Here is a 14,538-nt window from a genome sequence, read left to right as displayed (position 1 = left end):
AGAAGAAGATCAGTACACAGATGAACTAGTAGTCTTAATACAACTCATATCTGCTGGAGGAGCAAATAAGAGGTAGCTCCTTGAATCCACACCAGAGGCTGCTATTGTACACAGTTTTACACACTATTACCAACAGTTTTGAGAACAGTTTTTATTGGTAAATCATTTATGTGTTTGGCTACTGTAAGCATCTGCCAATGCACTCTATCCACTTTCGTTCCCCAGTGATGACGGATGTTTTCTTTTGTGATTATTCATCCTCAAGGAGAACTTCATCTTTTAATGTGACCCTTTCACAGCATCAAAGACGAGCTGATAGAAACTCGCTGTCTTGCACGAGGACACTTCAGCAGAGAGGCTGCTTACCTCTTATTGTTACAGAAAAGGCTGTCCTATTCACTTGTCCCTCCCAGATGAGAGCTTTTCTTTGGTGCTTCAGTAAAGTTGTTTTTTCTGTTGTCCAATTAGCACAAAAAATCTTAATGACTGCTTCTCACACGGGAACATCTTTTTTTTTACCTATGTTTATATGAACAGGTCAGCCTTAAAAAAAAATGCTCAAAAATGTGCAAGTAGACGGCCTCTCTGGTGCTGCACCATCATGTTTTGTCAGCCAGACTGTATCTCACCAGCTGGCTCACACCACTTCACAAAAACGGCTCTTTGGAGGCACACAATGTCACTGCACTCGTCTGGATAGCTCCTTTTTATTATGGAGGCAGCGTTAGATGTCAGAAGTACAGTAAAGCTCACAATGCAATGCAGTAGCTTCTGACAGGCTGTTCCTAATTAAGATGAAGGACATGCTATAGACATCATTAAAATCTATATAAATCCAACCAATTTTATATAATGAGGGAACATGGTGGCTATACACCCTCAAAACCAGACTACAAACCTGCTGAGACGAGAAATACGACCACAAAAACCAAGCTAAAGGGAATCATCTAATGTGAGACACAGAAGTGGAGAAAAGAACAGACGTGCTTGTTACATTTGAAAGTCAAACACCATCATACAGATATATATATATATATATATATATATATATATATATACACATATACATACACACACACACACACACACCGACATTTTTCTGAGTGAAGACGATCTAAAAAAAACACCTGTAAGCATAAATATTACGATTATTAACAAGGTGCTGATAATGCTTGTTTTAAATTTTGTTAATTAGAAAAATCGAACTCATATAACATACCTGAAAATCCACATTTCACAGTATTTATTACCCACAACAAGTTAAAATCAAATATACTGCATGGATACATATAAATTAAGCTTATTCTCCTCAATCTCAGATCATAGAGACAAGCAAACACAGGCTACTGACAGACATTTATACTGAGCTGAGCTGAACAACATGCTTTAGCTAAGCCATTTATTTAGAGAACTCATTAATGGATCTGATACTGGGAGACAATAACTCTCCTGTGTATTATTGCTGGGTAGTCTGTGTTTGTTTTCAACAAGTCTGAAAATAAATTCTGCACACTGTCACATCCATTAGGCATCAACATGAACACTGAAGCTTTCGCTGCTTGTTCTTCATGATCGAGGATCAAGTCACTGTTTTGACATTTTCCTGCTGAAGTTAGCTAATTTTTTTTTTTTTCTACATACACCATTTTTCCAGAGTACTGATGTTCAAAATTCGTTGTTTTTAATTATTATGAATATATTTCCTACCCCACTGGATATTTTTGAAAATGTTCCTGCATGCCAATAAAAGAAAAAGTTTGACACTGTGGGAAAAACATTTTGCATTCTTAGAGAGAGTTCGAGGAGAAGATCTGTACCACTATCATGTCTGTCCCTTATATAACAGCCAGCAGCTAGTTAGCTTATCTTAGCATGGAGACTGGAAGCACTGCCTCTGGCCATGAAATAGGACGGCACATAATCCCCCTTAACACCACAACTTGCCATTTTTAAAAATGAGAGTTTTATACAAATTACATGAACAAGATTTAAAATGTTAACAACACCTTTTACCACCAAATTTAGCACATGTACAGGATAGGCTGGTTCTGTGGCCTGGCCGAAAATGTGATGGTAGTTATTTCACATACTTCACGGACGGTATTTTCTGGCGGACTGTCATTACATTGCACCATCAAAGGGGCTGAAATAACCGTGACCAATCGGGTGCTGTATTTCTATCAATGCCTATAGAAGCTGATCAGAGCTGGAGCCGATAAATACCCATGACTACTGTTAAGTCATTTTAACCTGGAGTGAATGCAGATTGTACCCTTTCCCATTAAAGAAAAAAGCCAGATGTTTGCAGGTGTTAGTGGAATTTTTGTGCAGTGGGAAAGGGAAGTACATGAGCTTTAGAAGTGCACACAAATGGATTTTGTTACCTCTGGACAGAGCCACACTATGCCCCCTGCCTCCACTCTTTATGCTAAGCTAAGCTAAACAGCAGCTGATGAGCTTCAAATTTAACAGACAGGTATGAGAATGATATCAATCTTCTCACCTAAATCTCTGCAAGAAAGAAACTGAACCCTTTTCCCAAAATGATTTCTTTAATAGACTAATAATCAAACCATAGGTCTTAATATGAATTTGTACTGATTGAGACAACAGGCAGACAGAGCAATTAATACACAGGATATCATACTGAACTATTTCTAAGGCCATCGGGTTTCACTGAGAACAAGTTCTTAAATAACAAACAATAAGTGGTTGTTCCTCTAGCCAAATATAAACATAACTTTTACGAGCATATCTGTTTTATATCATGATAACAAAAAGGAAACCTTATACTTATGTTGAAATATGGTGACAACTCGCTCTTGAGGCTAAAAGCACAGCATCTGCAAACAGTCCAGTTCTCACCATCCACTCAACATAAACAAGGTCTGACTCCAATGATGTCATCCCCTCCTGGCCTGAGAATGAATGGGAAATTGTGGCGCTAAACCAGCTACATTCATTCGCCTGACAAACTAACTTCCGTGTTTCATTCTGAATGTGAAAGTTAGAGCGCTACAGCAGTCTAATCACAGGAGCGGCTGTTGTGTTTGGTTTAGCTGGTGCGTGAGGGCACATAAAGAAGGCTTGTGTGTGGAGAGGGAGAGTATGTGAGGAGGTGGTGTCCAACAAAGGAACAGAGAGATTAGGGCAACTGGGCACAGACTTACAGTAGAAGCTTTTGATTAACGCAATCACAAAAAAAAAAAAAAAAAAAAAAAAAAGGGTTTTGGTTTCTCCGGAGAAAGCCATTAAGGCTATCAAAAAAAAAAATTTCAAAGAGCATAAATTAAAATTTCAGAATTTTAGATGTCTAATTATCAGAAAGATTTATAATCACAGAGGAACACATTGACACTAAATTTGTGAACATCAAAGTCAAACTTCAAACTTAAGATTTGCTCGACAGCTAAATAAATAAAACATTACAGAGGAAAAATGAGTTCTCAAACAAACTCACCTTTGTTTATTATGAAATGAATGTTGGAGCATAAAAGCAGTTTTATTGTCTTAGCGCAGCCTAATTAAAACAAATGACACATACAATGGATCACAGGGAGTTTGTTATTCAAAACACATGCAGTCGTTTGAGCTGAATTTAAAAAAGGCTTCCCTTATCAATTACTCTGCACGTGGCCCCAACTAGAGTAAGCCAAATTACAATTATAAATCAAGTCCAATTTATGCTTTACTGTAACACCTACTGCAGAGTTTGTCAGCTCAGCTGGAGGAAATGATTAATGTCTGAAAGGTCTCAGATTGAAAAATGATATGACGTGGTGTAAAATACAAGCAATTTCATATTTCAGAACACTCTGTCCTCCCTTTCCACCTGCATTTATATCTCACATTATGGCAGAGTGATGGCAGCAATAATTTGATTAAGTACATCATTTGTCAGGACTGTTGTCCTGAGTGCAGCGAACACCTCAATCAGGATTTCTGACAGAAAGGCAAACTGTACACTCTATTATCATAATAAGTCAATAAAGCACAAGAGAAGCCCTCCAACACAACATAATCAATTCAGCTCTGTGAGTACTCATCTCTCATCCCCGTGCCAACAACTAACACTAATGAAATGTGACAAATAATTTGAGCCTGTTTGAAAAGTACCAACAAACTATTATTTCCAAATCTGTACAAAGAAACAAAGTAGTGAAGATTCAAACATTTGCAGCCTGTTTTCAGTCAACTGTTAGTGAATATCCTAATTATCCTCTTCAGTACATCTACTAAAAAATGTCCGCACAGTTCTGCCAAGAGAATTCTCCCACATGCAGGACACAAGCTCACATCAACAGCAGAGCCAGCATGTTGCTCACTCTGTACTGCCAAGTGTTAACACACAAAAAAGGTCTCAAAGTCCTGACTGTGCTCTGTTAAAAAGAGCAATACAGGAGCTTCACAAGCCACGCATACATACCGTACAGTATAAAGTCACCCTGCAGCTCAAACACACACACACACACAGACACAGCTCCACGGTACATTAGCTTGCCTACCTGTAGCCCACGTCTCCTCAGAATGCTGGACTCGTCCATGGTACAGAGCCCCGACTTATCATGCCTGCCTACCGGCGCATAGCCATGCTGCACTGCCTAGCTCCAGCCTCCTGCTCTCTCCCTCCCTCCCTCCCTCAGGCTAAATCTGATCTTAGCAGCTGCTAAACACTTCCATCAGAACTTATCTGATTGGAAGGAGGCGGTCAGCTGACACCTCCTCTTGTTCCTCTCCCCTGTAACTTCAGGAGTAAAGGAGAGAGATGAAGCAAGAGAGGGAGAAAGAGAAGGAGTGAGAGAGGGGGAGAAACAGGGAGAAGACAGGCAGTTCTAATTTAGTGTAGCAACGAGTGGAGGGGGGGGGGGGTGAGTGGGTGGGGTACCGGGGACAAGTGGGAGCCCCAAGACTCATTTCTCTGAGCAGCCATGCTTTTTGGGCACCCTAGGTGACCATGAAAATGAGAGGATATCCTTCCAAGCATTGTTCTGCTCCAACCTCAACAATGAATCTGGCATCCTGTCTGCAGCAGGCAGGCTAACCGACCTCACTGGTCTTATTGCAGTCAATGAGTCACATGAAGCTGACAAAATACACACCTGAAGGTTAGATCACTAAAGGAAATATGATAGCTGAGCCTTCAGCCAACATCAAATGTAGAGGAGAAGGGGGGAGAAAGAGTGCATTATATGGAGGAGGAGGAAAATAATAGCCAGGCATGCTGTTTAAGTAAAAAATGTTAGTGCCCAGGACCTTTCAACCTGCTGTGAAAATGTCACACAAACTGCTGTGGGCCAATTTGTACATAGGAAATGCTTCCCTCATTCCAAGCAGCCCAATACTGAGTCATTATCATGCTGAAATCAACCGCACTTCCCTGCACAGCCTGTTCTGTATACAACTGCATATCCTGTGTCAATTTCCAACAATTTCACATGCTGCTTCTGTCTCCTACAGCTCTGCATGGAGATGAGTTTTTCCAGGTAGTCAGTGAGTGACCACAGATCTTCACACTCACTAACTCAGTGTCCCTACACCCTCCTGAATTATTAGGATTTAGAAAAATAAGTTGTTTCTGATGCCATGCTGACAATTTCTATCCTGCAATTTTGCATTCTCTTTCAGTCTGTGTTTTTCTTTGCTCCCCCCCCCCCTTTGCTTTCTCTTTTTTCACCCTCTCTCACTCATTTCCATTCACTGTGGTACTGCTCTGTGAATATTAAGTGGGCCCCTTCCATTCTCCTCATCTCCAGCCAAGCTCAAATGATTTCTCTTAGAGAGTATGGGCTTGGAATGACAGCTACCCACTACTATGGGCTGGTGGAGGAGGTGCACAGGAGCGTCAGACAGGTGACCACTACATCAACTCTTCTCATTTTGAAACCTGTACAACAGAAAGCTGATGGAGTGTTGCGGTGGCTGGGGTGACAGTCATTTGTGCGGCTGTGCCGATAAGAAAGCCCAGAGTAGACGGCTCAGGTCTGCGCTCCGGTAATCAGGCTGTTTTTTGAATAAACCCCTTAAAACCCTCAGAGGACAAGGATTACAGCAGTCAACTTTTTCAGCATGAACAATGCCCTCCAGATTACCTGAGGGAATTAAAGAATCCTGTAATGTTCAACAGACAGGTCTCGAGTCATTGCTCAGTCTGTAGCTGCTTAAAGGAACAATTAAGAAACTTCCAAACTGGACTAACAATGAAGATGAGAAGCCGCGGGAACACAGGGGAGGGGTCATTTGTCTTATTCAGTAGAGATACTCTTCAATTCTCCACTGTGTATAGTGTAATGTTACAAGCACAATATCGGCATATGTAAGGCCAATATCCGAGTGCAATTAATCCCTTCACCAATCAACAGAAAATTAATTGCCAGCAATTTCAGCCATTACTTGTAACTCATTTATCACAAGTCTGCAGCCATTCTAGCAACACTTTGAGGCTGTATTTACATACACAACTGTGACAATGCAAGTAATATGCTTATGGTATACATATTATGTTACATATTATTATATATTATTATTGTTGTTATTATAGCGTTTCTCATGTTCCCCATACTAGCTTAGCATGTTAGCCTGCCAATATTTGATAATTAGCACACAAAACAGAGTCTAGCTGGGGCTGATGGGAATGTTTATCAGGTATTGGGCACACTAAAATTATGAACAGATGATGCCATGGCATGTCAGGCCACCATGTATATCTGTACCAAATTTCATGCCTATCTATTAAAAGGATACTGAGATATGAACAGTTGGAACATCACTAAAGCTGTTGGGAGTCACCATCTTGGCACCATGTTGATGATGATGTCTGATGTCTGTACAAAAAGTGCATGGTAATCCATCCAATAGTTGTTGAGACAATTTAATCTGGACCAAAATGGTGAACCAACTGCTGTTGTGACACTGCCGTCCATACAGCTAAGTCGCTAGCATGGCAAAAATTAGCAAATCAATTAAAAAAAACACCATTGTTCCAAATGTAATGTCTTTGGATTTTGCATTATTGGTTTGTCAAAGAATATAATTTGAAATTTATAATCAGTGTCAATAGCAATAATCATTTAGATAGTACTTTGCTTTGTAAAAAAAAAGAATCGTAATAAAAAATAGTCGATAAATACTGGACATTGAAGTTTTTAGGAAACAAACAAAATAACAAACACACAAAGTAAAGCTGCTATGAGTGGGGTTTCAGGGCAGCTCTGAAGGCAGGCAGTTTGTGCCAGTGGCCTTGGAGCACAGCCACAGAATAGCCTTTGGGAAAAGTCCAGGGGTTGTCTGTGAGTCATTTCCTCCTGGCAGGTGGGCAGCTGAGGTTGTTTCCTCTGCCTTTGGAGAAAAAAGGGAGAGCTGGCACTGAAAGCATGCAGCGAGTGCTGATTGAGTGACCCACAGCCTCTGCTCTGCCTGAGCTTATCAGACCAAGAGGCGACCTGCAGATGTAAGGAGGCAGAGGAGGGACATGGGCCTGTGAAGAGAGCGTTGAGGACAGAAATAATCAATTCCTTCCATACAAAGCAGTGCAAAGAATCCATCTGACCAAAGCCAAGGGAGTGAGAATATCCAGCCACGATAAAACCCTGTAGAGCCAACCTCCCAACGGACGAGGCAAGTCTTTAACCTTGACAACAAGCGCAAAGATAGTAACAACCAGGACCAACAGCTGCAATAAATCACTCTAAATTCCTCTCTGGTTTTGTAAATAAATTGCAATAGCCATGCAAATATTAGCATTCATAAAATGAAAATGATGTCAGCTTGAGTCCACTTGGAAAATCCAGCAGGCTTTCTTCTCAATTCATTTTCCTCAGTTTCAAAGGAACACAAAGTCATGCTGCATAACACCGGCACATCTGAATCTTAGAACAGAGAAAATTGTATCTCAAACAGAGCGGATGACAGGGGTTCGATGTCTCAACTGCAACTACTTTATCTGGAGTGACAGTTTCATTTACATCACACATGGTATGTTTACAGTAAGATACCGCATGGTTTGTAATGCTGGGATGTATTTCCAAAGCTATTTTGTGGAACATAACAAAGCAAGAGGAGAACAAAAAAACTGAGATGAAAGCACCCAGTGAACGTGACGCTGAATGTTTTATTGCTTATTGTTACACTAAATACAGACACACAATCCCTTGTAACTAAATAATATTCCCTGCAGGGACAGTGTTCTCCGTTTGGTTATAAATTCAGTTGGAGGGTTGATTCAGCTTTAATCTTTTGTATCTCTAGTTTATAGGTTTGCATGTGAGTGTGTGTGTGTGTTTAACTGGTTTACAGTCACAGCAATAGATGACCTTTTAAAGGGGGAGACAAGTAAGATTAATATGTTTTTTACATTGTAAACCTTGCAAAGATTTACAGATTAAGTAACTAAAATATATATACACACACACACACACACATATATATATATATATATACAGTACAGGCCAAAAGTTTGGACACACCTTCTCATTCAATGCGTTTTCTTTATTTTCATGACTATTTACATTGTAGATTCTCACTGAAGGCATCAAAACTATGAATGAACACATGTGGAGTTATGTACTTAACAAAAAAAGGTGAAATAACTGAAAACATGTTTTATATTCTAGTTTCTTCAAAATAGCCACCCTTTGCTCTGATTACTGCTTTGCACACTCTTGGCATTCTCTCCATGAGCTTCAAGAGGTAGTCACCTGAAATGGTTTCCACTTCACAGGTGTGCCTCATCAGGGTTAATTAGTGGAATTTCTTGCTTTATCAATGGGGTTGGGACCATCAGTTGTGTTGTGCAGAAGTCAGGTTAATACACAGCCGACAGCCCTATTGGACAACTGTTAAAATTCATATTATGGCAAGAACCAATCAGCTAACTAAAGAAAAACGAGTGGCCATCATTACTTTAAGAAATGAAGGTCAGTCAGTCCGCAAAATTGCAAAAACTTTAAATGTGTCCCCAAGTGGAGTCGCAAAAACCATCAAGCGCTACAACGAAACTGGCACACATGAGGACCGACCCAGGAAAGGAAGACCAAGAGTCACCTCTGCTTCTGAGGATAAGTTCATCCGAGTCACCAGCCTCAGAAATCGCAAGTTAACAGCAGCTCAGATCAGAGACCAGATGAATGCCACACAGAGTTCTAGCAGCAGACCCATCTCTAGAACAACTGTTAAGAGGAGACTGCGCCAATCAGGCCTTCATGGTCAAATAGCTGCTAGGAAACCACTGCTAAGGAGAGGCAACAAGCAGAAGAGATTTGTTTGGGCCAAGAAACACAAGGAATGGACATTAGACCAGTGGAAATCTGTGCTTTGGTCTGATGAGTCCAAATTTGAGATCTTTGGTTCCAACCGCCGTGTCTTTGTGAGACGCAGAAAAGGTGAACGGATGGATTCCACATGCCTGGTTCCCACTGTGAAGCATGGAGGAGGAGGTGTGATGGTGTGGGGGTGTTTTGCTGGTGACACTGTTGGGGATTTATTCAAAATTGAAGGCACACTGAACCAGCATGGCTACCACAGCATCCTGCAGCGACATGCCATCCCATCCGGTTTGCGTTTAGTTGGACCATCATTTATTTTTCAACAGGACAATGACCCCAAACACACCTCCAGGCTGTGTAAGGGCTATTTGACCAAGAAGGAGAGTGATGGAGTGCTGCGGCAGATGACCTGGCCTCCACAGTCACCGGACCTGAACCCAATCGAGATGGTTTGGGGTGAGCTGGACCGCAGAGTGAAGGCAAAGGGGCCAACAAGCGCTAAACACCTCTGGGAACTCCTTCAAGACTGTTGGAAAACCATTTCAGGTGACTACCTCTTGAAGCTCATGGAGAGAATGCCAAGAGTGTGCAAAGCAGTAATCAGAGCAAAGGGTGGCTATTTTGAAGAAACTAGAATATAAAACATGTTTTCAGTTATTTCACCTTTTTTTGTTAAGTACATAACTCCACATGTGTTCATTCATAGTTTTGATGCCTTCAGTGAGAATCTACAATGTAAATAGTCATGAAAATAAAGAAAACGCATTGAATGAGAAGGTGTGTCCAAACTTTTGGCCTGTACTGTATATATATATATACATATACATATATATACATACATATACATATATATATATACATATATACACACACACACACACACACACACACACAGTATGTTGCATATGCAAATTTTGAGTCAAATTTAATCTACACAATGCTGAATATATGCAGCCATGCAGGGACCACAGACAAACATATCAATAAGGTGCATTTGAGGAACTTCGTTCCCACTCTTATTTTCAGGTAGATACTCAGGCTGGATAATAGTGTTTTTCCATCAGAGGTGTGTAAAAAAACAAGGCAGGTTGTTCACTGTTGACTGAAAAATCTAAGGTATTTATAAAAAAAAAAATTATGGTTTTCTGACACCAAAACACCTTATGTTTGTACACATAAACAGCAGGTTCTTTCTTCTGCAACAACAAGCTGCTCAGAAAACAATGATATCAGTGAAGGACATCACTGACTACCATTATGAGGGAGAATGGGAGTCCACAAAGGCACAACATCAGGATTATGACAGTCTTATCTCCATACCACACCACAAGTGAAGTATCGATTTTCTGCCAAAGAGCATCACAGTCAAGAGAGATGTGCCACGCTTGTCAAAGAGCCATGCACACCCAGGGGCATGATGGGAGAGCATAAAGGAGAGAAAAAATGCATAAAGCAATAACAGGAGTCCTGTGAGGCAAAAGGAGCAAAGCCTGCAGTCTTAAAACCGTTATATACCTACAAAACAATATCAAGAGGTGTACATTCTAAAACTGATAATTTTGGTTTGAAAACATATAAATACTTAAATATGTCACAGAACTATAAAATAAAGTAGAGCTGAATCAATCAAGCAATTAAACGATTAAATTAATAAGTCATGAAACTCGATAGCTACATCCTGTAAAAATAATGGACGTAGCTACTGTGATCACCTATTGGTTCGTGGACTCCTGTTTTGGAGCCTTGACCTCCTTCCTTCGGCTGTCGCCATCTAAGTTTTTTGAGCCAGAAGTGACCATATGTAGACCAAAGACTGACCCTGTGGAAGAGCAAGGGTTGGATCTGACTGAAAAGCTGAGGATACTATTGGCAGACAGCCTGTCACTCAAAACAACCATTCCCTTAATTATGCGTAACTTTGAGCCTAAAGAAAATGCATACGAGTGTGTTACAGTTGGTACTTTGGTACAGTTGTCGTGAACACATAAATTTACTACAGAGACTAAAACCTTTTATTGTACAAGGCTGTAAACATGTTTATTTCTGCTGTAAAGTTGGGCATTTTAACATGGGGGTCCGTGGGGAATGACTCGCTTCTGGAGCCAGCCTCAAGTGGCTGCCATTTTTGGCACTTTGTTTTGACTTTATTTTTCAGCCCAAGAGGTTGCTGCTTGACCTTAACAAACTCTACAGACCTGATAAACTTGCAGTTTTGGTTGCTGGCAGACACTCTGTGCTGCAATAAAATGGTTAATCAGCAGTGCCGTGCACTGTAGAGCCGATGCCCTGCTGGTTCTGCCGGCGTGAATAGAATATAATGTCTATAGCCTTACTGTTGTGTACAGCCTTATAGACTGAGCTGAGTAGTGATGCGCGGGTCGACCTGTTACCCGCGGGACCCACAAATGGACCTGCGGGTCGGGCAGCAGTGATCATCTGTTAAATCGGTCTGTAAATGATATTTTGACATTATTATTATAATCTATTACTGTCATGGCATCCAAAGGTACGGATGCATTGAGCAGGTGACAGTCCGCGGTCGTTTTCAAAATACACTTGTGTCACGCACTCCAAAAGAAACTTGTTGAAACTTTAAACAATAATTTATTGTACAAAACGGGGGAAACAAACATTGACAAAAATGGCTCCATAATTCATATTAAATTCAAAAGATTACGAAAAAACAGCTACAAGTTAGAGGGAATAGTGATAAAGTGGTAAAACTTGGCATTGATCCACAGCCTCAGACGGATGCGCTCAAGCGTGCTGTGCGCACAAGCTCAGTTGGTAGGCTATACTATATTTTCACATTTTTAACAATGCAATTTAAAAGTTTTGATTTTTATTGATAACCTAATATCAAATACCAAATTTTCATAACGAACACCTACCCATAGAAACGAATATTCGAATATCCGAATATTTGGGTACAGCCCTAGTATTAATACTCGTACTTAAACAGAGTATAAATTAGCTTTTACAGTCAATTAAGTATTTCTGGGATTAGGACTTTTAATTGGACAAAATAAGACATTCAGTGACATCAACCTGGACTTCAGGATATTGTTAAGTAATTTTTCACCATCTCCTCATGCTTTATAAAATTAACAGATTAGTCAATAATGAAAATAATCATTAGTTGCAACATAAAAAAATCATCAGCTCACAACAAAGCAGCAGTGAGGCCATCTATCTGCAGTCGTGTTCACGGTCAATGAGGCTCATGCAGCTATTCTCATTCTGAGTTTGGATGAATAGTAATTTACTGCCAACAGCTTGGAGAAACGGCACCTTCTATGCAGAGATTTTAACAACAAACACCCTTTGGCATCTTTACCAACTCTGGAGAGATGTGAAGCAATATAAAGTAAAATATGATGTTACATTATGAAAAACAAAATGTTGAATTAAGTTCTACATTTTCCAGAGGGACCGTGCAATTTATCTTTTAAACAATATTGTCACTTTTCTTGTATTGCTAGTAAAATATAAACAGTAATACACCCTGAATATGAACCATCCAGATTTCAAACTGTCCATTTCAAACTGAATGAACAGTAACCAAATCCAACAGCCAATTAAATCTCTTCAGACATGAATATATCTGCCAAATCTGGCGGTGGTTAGAATTGACACCATTGCTCATGCCCAGTGCACTAGAAGCAGCATGACAGAGTGCATGCTGGCAGCCCTCCATTCATTCATTGTCACTGAGGCCAGAGACTGGTGTGCTTCCCAGTCATATAAGCATCATTATGACAAATATGCCACTGCCTGTATTGCTGATAGACATCATCTTGCTAGCTATAAATACACTGAAGATACTATTTGAACCTAACTTATAGTGTTCAATATTGCCTCCAAAACAAAGACAAGAGGGACTCTAATAGTTGAAGAGCGCACTAATTGAGAGTTAATAAACAAAAAAGGGAAACAATAAAAAGCACCTTCATTCAGAGGCTAGATACTAAGGCATTTATCTCTTCGCTTCTCTCCCAAGGTCAACCAATTCACCATGTTTTCTAAGCATGTTCTGCAGGCAGGATAATACAGTGGCTGTAGATGAACCCCTGAGGTGTCAAAGCAGCCGACTCCAAAAGATACCGTAGAGATGTAGCAACACATCAGCCATTCAGCTTGTCTCTACACAAGACGATATCTGAGCAGCGGTCACCAGCATCCAATTTTCTTACGGTGCCAACCACAGAGTCACTAGGGGCACACAAACAGCATTGAGAATAAGAATAAGGATAAGAAAACATTTGAGCTGCATATTACAGAGGATATTTGATTATATACTGTATACACTGAAATGACTGCAGGGACGAGTGTAGGAAGATTATAAAGTACAAAAAAAAGGTCTAGAATAAAAATACTCATTGAATTGGCAATCATGAGTTTCACCAGAGGAAACTTATTCAACGGGAAAAAACTGTGGCAGATAGATGCCTGGACTCATCCTCACAAGAGCTGAAGGCGATGTGTTTCAGCGTGCAATCTCTTACAGTAAGGACATGCAATGAATTTTCATTCTTGCAGTGAATGCACTAAATGCTAATCTCTCTCATTTTTGTCTTTTTTTTTTTTTTTTTTTTAACATGAAAACTCAGTTTTGGAGATGGAGGGGTACAGCATGGCACATAGTAGAGGGGTTATGCAATGCACCCCAATGCCCTTCCTGAGCAAAAAGCCCAATTTCAACCATCTATCTGTGGTCCCATTTCCTGAAAGACGTCTGATGAAAAAATTGTGTCTCCTGGGTCCCCATGACCTTACAGCCTAATGTGAGAGGCAAGTGCAGAGTCCCCTCCATTAACGTCTGACTGATTCAAAGCTCAGGGTGCACTGAGTGCGCTTACATTAAATACTCCTTATATCCAATATGAAACATCTTAGTGGATGCATGCAAATCTGCCTTGGCAGATAGATTTATGTAATGTTTGTCTTGTTTAATTGTTCCTGGGTAGGTGGAGGAACTGCATGTGGCCAGAAACCCTCCACCTCCCCTGCTGAAGGGTCCTGGAGCAATATACGCAATCCCTACCAGCTCATGGAGTACTGCTGTGTAGCTGATCTCTTGTTTTAACCTTTCTGTGTTGGTTAGCAAGTAAAATGCCTGCAGTAAGGCATCTGTTGAGCATTATTATAAAAACACAAGTATCTGAAAATACTGGCAAAGTTGAAGATGATAAAAAGTAATTCAGGTTATCAAGCTGTAAAGCTTAAAGTGAATCAACACTTTGACTGAAGGACTTATCCACTGGAGGACAATTATGTT

The 14,538-nt window shown here is 40.3% G+C and overlaps 1 protein-coding gene across 7 annotated transcripts in view; it reads right to left on the bottom strand.

The window, feature by feature from the left end:
• The window catches only part of mast4 (microtubule associated serine/threonine kinase family member 4), a 132,675-nt gene that overhangs the window by 77,404 nt on the left and 40,733 nt on the right, over positions 1-14,538 (bottom strand). Inside the window, exon 1 of one of the 7 annotated variants that reach the window (XM_033646165.2) lies at positions 4,506-4,613. The exons of the other annotated variants lie outside the window; for them this stretch is intronic. Within the exon in view, the coding sequence (XP_033502056.2) occupies positions 4,506-4,544 (39 nt within the window). The 5' untranslated portion in view covers positions 4,545-4,613. Of the gene's footprint in view, positions 1-4,505; positions 4,614-14,538 lie in introns of those variants that run through there. 7 annotated transcript variants of the gene reach the window in all.

Source organism: Epinephelus lanceolatus, chromosome 19 (genome assembly GCF_041903045.1).
Source record: "Epinephelus lanceolatus isolate andai-2023 chromosome 19, ASM4190304v1, whole genome shotgun sequence".
Taxonomy (NCBI): Eukaryota; Metazoa; Chordata; class Actinopteri; order Perciformes; family Serranidae; genus Epinephelus; species Epinephelus lanceolatus.
Note: the sequence above shows the minus strand (reverse complement) of the source record. Positions and strands in the feature narration are given on the sequence as shown.